This window comes from Coffea arabica, chromosome 4c, assembly GCF_036785885.1.
Source record: "Coffea arabica cultivar ET-39 chromosome 4c, Coffea Arabica ET-39 HiFi, whole genome shotgun sequence".
Classification (NCBI taxonomy): domain Eukaryota; kingdom Viridiplantae; phylum Streptophyta; class Magnoliopsida; order Gentianales; family Rubiaceae; genus Coffea; species Coffea arabica.
The window spans coordinates 46921191-46928474 of NC_092316.1; the positions used below are offsets into that span (position 1 = coordinate 46921191).

At 35.7% G+C, this 7284-nt stretch overlaps 1 protein-coding gene across 1 annotated transcript; it reads right to left on the reverse strand.

Annotated features, from left to right (window-relative positions):
• Positions 1-1699: 1699 nt before the first annotated feature.
• Positions 1700-7032, reverse strand: LOC113738426 (uncharacterized). Its single transcript, XM_027265623.2, has 4 exons — positions 6698-7032; positions 5133-5368; positions 4039-4762; positions 1700-3856 (listed from the first exon to the last, which is right to left on the reverse strand). The coding sequence occupies exons 2-4, from the start codon at positions 5352-5354 to the stop codon at positions 2109-2111; spliced, it is 2694 nt and encodes an 897-aa protein (XP_027121424.1). The 5' UTR covers positions 5355-5368; positions 6698-7032; the 3' UTR covers positions 1700-2108.
• Positions 7033-7284: the final 252 nt, after the last annotated feature.

The window sequence follows — 7284 nt, forward strand, 5'->3', positions numbered from 1 at the left end:
ACTGAAGTGGTAATCATCCAAAGTTTGGGGGATAAAGTGAAATTAATCCTAAAAACGATAAATTTAGTAATATATACCATTCTGGAGTATGTACAGCCCTCAAACATATAAGAATCAAGGCATTAACATTTGAGAAATTTAAAACTCGCCCAAATAACATTTTATTGAATTCTAAACGACCCAATCATCAAGATGCCTAGAAATTGAACATTGAGGGAAAAGAAAATAAAGATTGCCTACTTCTATGTTGTTTTATTTTGGCCTTTCCGCTCTTTGCTATTTCCTAAAATATAGTAATATATGCTCTATAACAAGACATAAAGAAATAAATAACTAGTAGAATAATGCTGATTCTTATTGTATTTTATTTAGTTTAGTTCCAACAAGTTGTAGTTGTACTGTTGTCGGCTCCAATGGTGGCTAAACCATTTGCGTAGTTTCACTTTGGTCCCAAACCTCAATTTTGCCTATTGAGTCCGTCAACTTACTATTCTGTCCATAAACACCCCCCCCCTCTTTAAAAACTTGATTTTGGAAAAAATAAATTGCACTTGCCTTCCCTAAGGTCTATATATTAGCCAGTTTCATTAACAATTTTTTTTTTAAAATAATTTTTCTAGCAGAAAAGGAATGGGATTTAAGAAGTGGAAGATAGGGAAGGGGAATTAGTACTTGAGAGAAATGTTTGGATAGCAAATTTTTCCAAAAAAATTTTTCGCTTGCATCATAAACACATTTTCCAGTTTATCTTTTTATATTCCTAACTACCTTTTTATCTCACATACATCACATCACAAAAAGTGTTACAGTAATTATTCCAAATAATTATTTGGAATAATGCTCTATCCAACCTCTAAACCTTAGAGGTTGAACAGTTTTATTAACAATGTTATCAATATAAAAATATGAGTGCTTAAAAAAGTAATTAGATTTTGTTGAGCATTTAAGATTAGAAACCTAAATGACGTTCTGAATTTTGAACTAATATATGAGATAAAAAAACATAGAAGAAAAAAAAATAGATGGAACATTTTTTCATGAATATAATTGGTAATCTTCGTTCAACATCATTCTTATCTATTTGCGAAACCTATAAAAAAAATTATGGTATTCATCCATTATTTTCCTTTGAAAGTTTTTCTTTTACTCATTTGGATCATAAACTCATCTCATTTATTTGGTTTGCTTCCATTACAATCTAAATAGTAATTATAGTTAGAATATTATGATAACAACTTGTAAAATCTAAAACTTAGTACTGTTTTTTTTTTTTTTTTTTTTAACTTGATTCGTCATCAAAACCTAAGTACTTTAATTGATCCTTAATATGAGAACTTGATTGTTTAACAAAAAGACACAGAGAAATAGAAGCACAAATGATTTACTTGAGAACTTCAAAGCAATATCGAATATCCATCGCAAAACGTAAATATAAACATAATAATTTAACTTTTTTGAATCAGAACAAAGATAAATTAGAATTCTCCATGGGTAAAAGTGGAAAAGTACTTTAAAGCAATTCCAATTTATTAAAAAACATTTGTTACCTTTGCTTCAAACACTCCCTCAAAACAAATAACTAATCTACGATTTGCAGAAGTGTAAAAGGAGAAACGATTCATTGCAACCCCACAATTTGATGAAAAGTATTTCTTACTTTTGTCTCAAAATTTAAAATCTATACTAAATCCCAGATCCATCCAAACAAAGATTTTCATGGATACATTTGCCATTTATCGTAGAGGACAAAAGAGGTTTTCACTTACTGCCTTGCCCAGGAGTACAATCAAAATCAGCTTCTGTACACATGTACATATGGAACATATGTACATAGGGCCAAGAGTGCGGTAATTGACCTTTACTACAACAAAAACGACACAAGACAAAGCAGAATCGTGCAGGAGATTCAACCTTTTCCTATCTCAACAATTCTAGTAATTGCCAAGAGTCTTTCCATGCATTAAGCAGCTCGGTACGACTTCACAGCTTTAAAACATTCATTGCTCAAAAAGGCTTCAGAGCTAAGTTCATTAGCTTCCTATCATTCTATCAATCTTCCTACAGCCAGACAAGTAGGTTCTATCCATGTAATTTACAGAGAAGCCATGTTAAGTGAAACCAGGATCAAAATAAGTCCGAGCCCTCCGATGCTTTTGCCGTCTATGTTTCCTTCCCCATCCAAATGAGCAACTCTGCAGAAAGCTCTGCTCACTTTGACAAGGATTCTGTTTTGAGAGCGAGCACGCCTTTCCGCTGATTGCATTAAGAGGGAACCTTTTAGAGTGCCTCCTCCCTCTAGCACATCTAACTCTCCCGACTTTCTTCCTGACTTTGACATTCTCATGAGCTGTTCTTGCAGCAGCTCTTAGCTTTTTAATGGGCCGAAGATTCTCAGTCGCGTCATGTGAACAGAGAGAAGAAGCACAAGGTAGATCTTGTGACTGAAAATCCTTCCACCCCCTTGCCTTTCTAGATTGTCCCTCACTTGTCAGTAGAGGATCACCTATTAACTTGTTTTTCTGGTCAATGGTCATATGACAATGATCTTCAACCTTGATTCCTGTGGACTTGAATGTCATGGCTTCCAATTTTTCAAGCACTTTGGGAGCAAGATCGCTGCAATTGCCAACAGGTGCATCAGTCAGATGATCTTCCGATTCATTTTCTGCAGAACCTGCCACAGTACAAGCAATCCCAGCAAACCAACCTAGGCAGTCAGCAGAAACCTCTAATAGTTGACTCATGCTAGCGTTGAGACTTTGTTTTTTGCCAGAAAACATAATCGAAAGAATAACCTCTGCTGCAATCCTGTCAAGTTCCTTGACTGTACCTTCATGATTCTCGCTTTGATTGTCCTCAGACTCTTCTCTAGGTGGAGAATGCTCCTTGTTGTCTGGACTGATAGGTGCCTGCAAATCTGTCCCTACTGCAGTTGTTTCAGTCAGTACCTGGGAATACTTTTGATCCGTGTTGGAGAACCGCAAGTCCATACAGGTTTTCAACTGGGACATTTCTTTTCCACAATCGTTAGCTGGACAAGTTTCATCATCTTTTGGAGATTTTTCTGAATCGTGTGAAGAATCACAAGACATATGGATAGCAGGGAGATCAACCATTTCACCATTCTGGATGTCGTTTTCCTCAGATAAATTTGAATTGGAATCAATTGCAGTAAATGCACAAAATTGGCTTCTGGAAATGGAAGGATCTAACAGTTGTGGACATCCAACTATCTGACCTTCAGAATCTGGCTTAACTCTTGGTCCATTCAATGGCCCTACAGAATTTTCACACTTTTTTTCTCCAACCATACTCCTGTCCTTATCCTGAGAATCTTCTATTTCAGGTACTGAGTTACAAGGCATGGTATTCAGATCCATATCCACTGGAGTTTGGTGAACTGGGTCCTCAACAAAACCAGCAAGGTATTCAGCAGTGGGTTGATTATTACTGTTGCAGCTCATATGGGAGGTAATGCATCCCAGATTTGAAGAGAGTGCTGCATTTCCATTTGAATACTTCTCCTTAATCACAGAGCTTCCACTAGATGATCTGGAAGTTTTACTGGAGAATTGTATAGAACTGAAGCATGGCAGTGCTTGAATTGCTATAGGAACCTCAGTGTATGATGTTTTCCAGGAAGAATTTGAAGCTGATGCTCCTGTATTGGTTTGATCAGAGAACTGCACAAGTTGGGATGCAGTGGTTACACATGAGCTTACCATTCTCAGCTCATTGATATTGAAGTCTTGCTCTTTTTTGGCTGATTTTGAACCCAAAATTGTTTTATCATTGCATGGCAGGGGCAACTTTCCGGCGGATTGAACTGGAAGCCCAGAATTTGCTTCAATACTTGCTGCAAATTTAGATAATGATAAGGTAGTTCGTTAAAACCATATGTGAATTAATTTATTAAATTTAGATAACAAGAGGGGTTTCATTAAAATGGAGATATAAACATGGGTAGCATTAATTTACTCTTTTCAGACAAAAAAAAAAAGGAAACAGAAATACGAAAATAGACGCTAAGGGAAGAACCTTTTCCTTCCAGAACATCAGAAGCAATACTCATCAAGTCAGGGGTTTTTGATCTTGGCTTTCCAGATAAATCTGGATCCTGTTGCTTGATTCCTGTGCTGCTTATGTTAGAGTCAACTAAACTGGTGGAAATTGTAACTGGTTCATCAGATGGTAGAGGCGCATTCAAATCAAGCAAACAACTTGTATAGCTGCAACTTGAATTAAAATTGGAAGAAGCTCCTTTTCTGATTATTAAATTACTCTTAGGCGAAGAGTCTACAAATCTTACAGATGGATCAAGCCAAACTGGAGAGACTTCAGAAGATTTTTCCTTCTCTAGCTCTTCGCCTCCGTCACTATCCATATATTCCTCAGGTGGAAGTTCCAGATTTAACATTCTCTTCCCATATTTGTTCCTTCCACATGATGAGACTTCAAGTTCTTTCAAATGGTTTTCTTCTAGATAAACATCAGAACCAGCGTGGATGCTCTTCCTTGAAACAAAAATTGAGGGCCTTTGAAAGTTTTCCATTCCATGTGCAGACGGCTTATCATCTCTTGGGTTTGATAAAAGCCATCCTGGAAGCTGTAAAGCCTTCTTAGAAGTATCACACAGCATTCCAGATACAAAAGAATTTGACGAGGAAGTTTGCATCCGTAGATGATCTTTACTTAGTTCCATCATTTTTATTTCATCCATCAACTCCCTTTGCCTCCCATACAAGCGATGTAGTTCACGAACCTGGAAAAGAAACACAAGTAATTATTTCCTCTGTTTCAAAGGCCCCCAACAAAATTTTCCCATTTCAAAGGCCATAGACAAACTTTTCAAATAAAATAGCCACAGTTACAGAAGACTCCAATAAAAAAAGGTACAGGAACTCCAGATCCTATGCCATTTATATAAGGCATACCTTTAACGACATAAAATCTCATTTGAACAACCACAACAACTCAGCCAGCAATAAATGAAATCATTATCAAAAACTAAAGAAAATAGAACACAGACAAGTTCCAGGATCCGATAACCTAAATTATGATAATTAAAACAGTGTCTACAGAACCATAGTCCAATGCAGTGCATATAAAATCAATTTTTGAATGTCTTTTACCTGATACATGAATAATGATTCTTGCTTTAGCATTGTCTGCCTTAATATTTCTTTGTTGTAAGCTAAATACTGATCAGTCATTGGTCGCTGAGACAAAATATTGTAGTCTCTCCCACTTCTACAGAAAAAACCATTGTTGAATTGTTGCCATAAGCTCCCACTAGCATCAACATTTTGCTCTCTAGTATAATAATACCCAGAAAGATAGCTTGTACACTGCATCTTTGCTCCACTTCCTATGGACAATTCAAGAAGGAAACAGTCAGTTTCGACCGAAGATACGTAATCAAGATATCAGAACTAATAATGCCTCAACCGCTGCTGGTGACAAAATGAAAGAGAGTTTACTTATTTAGTGAAGTTATGATACATTTAAAGTCAATTTTTATGTAAACAGAAATTCCACAGGCTTGGAATGAAGCTCAGCATACCGCAACAGAGACATAATCATCTAAATTTACTCAACCAAGATATTCAAAATCAATTCAAATAACTAAGTTTGCATCGCAACAACAAAGATTTTAACCAATTTGACTATGTTGTCTATTTTTTGACATCTTTCCTTGCGTAGTGCCAGCTAGTTGAACTGATCCCAGAGTACATAATGCGCTGACTGAGGGAGATGAAACTCAGTCCATTTTTCAGATTCAATTAGAAGTTAGCCAAGTCAAACTAAAGTGCAACAAGTTCAATTATCTATACCAGCTCAATCATTTTCCTGTCTCAACAAACAAATTCCATAATCAACGATGACAAGAGGTATAGGCATTTGAAGTCTAGAACTCACATACAAAGACAAATACCAAAAGCATATGGCAATCTTCAGTATCAAACATCAACTATAACCAAGATCTTTAGGATATACAAGGGAAGAAAAAACAAATAAATAGTGCACCGTCACAGTGCACATCAGATTAATAATGGCGGTGGGTGGAGAGAGAATGCAAAGAACATTTGAAACTCACAGAAAGTAATAATATAATTACTTAATATCCCAGGAATTAAACCAAAAGCAGGAAAAAAATATGTAGGGATCAGGAGTTGTGAGGAAACAAAAATCAAATCCCTTGAAGTGTAATGGTTATCAAAGAAGTTAGTAAATCGGCCCTTTGAGAAAAAAAAAATCATTTCATTTGAAACTGCAGATCTTTTGACATAAAAAATTTGAAATTGCAATTGTGCGCCTAAAAACCTTAGAGATTTCATCTACCAATGTGTAAATTCATTAATATTGCCATCATCTACAAAGTAACCGTAGAGCATCATTGACACTCCAAAATTCAAGACAAAATCATGGAAAAAGTGAAGTGGAGAGTATATACAGGACAAATTTGGCATATCAAGGCCAACATCTTTCTGCAAATCAGTTCATCAAAATCACAGGTATGCATTCATACATCACATACTCATAAATTCATGCATACCAATTCAGATATCCATACAAATACACAACTGAAAAATCATAGAAATTCATGAAAAGCAGAGCATCCGAGATAAGAAAGCAACAAAGTAATCAAAACCCATTATCATTTTCTTGCAACATTCAGGAAAGTATGAAACTTTACCTTAAATTACAGCCTAAAAACCTCTTCTTTCAAGAACCCTTTTGAAATATCAACCCATTAATCCAACCCCAATTCATATCTCCTATCCCACTTTTCAACTGATGAGAGCAACCATCAGCAAAAGCAAAGAAATAAGCAGAGCCCATTAACTATTATCACAGCCCAAAAAACAAGAAAAAGCTTACAGAAGAAAAAAGCTCAAATTTGTATACTATCTATCTATTTCTGCTTTTCCTCTTTTTTCTGAGCACTTGAATGCTGAAAATGGGATATGGCAGACTTGTAAGAAAAGTTAAGAAAAAAGAGGGATTTTGATTGTCATGTAGTACTAATGGGCACAGCTATAGGCTCAACAACTGTGAGAAAATATTTGGAGTTTTTGGATCTGATGGGTCCCACTCTTTACAAAGATGATGGAGAGAGAGAGAGAGAGAGAAGGAGAGAGAAGGAAAAAAGAATAACTTACATTAGAAGAGACATAGGATTTGTCAACATATGCGGGTCCTATACTCTTCTTCCTCTGATTCATAGCATATCTCATTTTGGATTTTTTTGATGTGTTGTTGGAAAATTTGTGCGTCATTTAC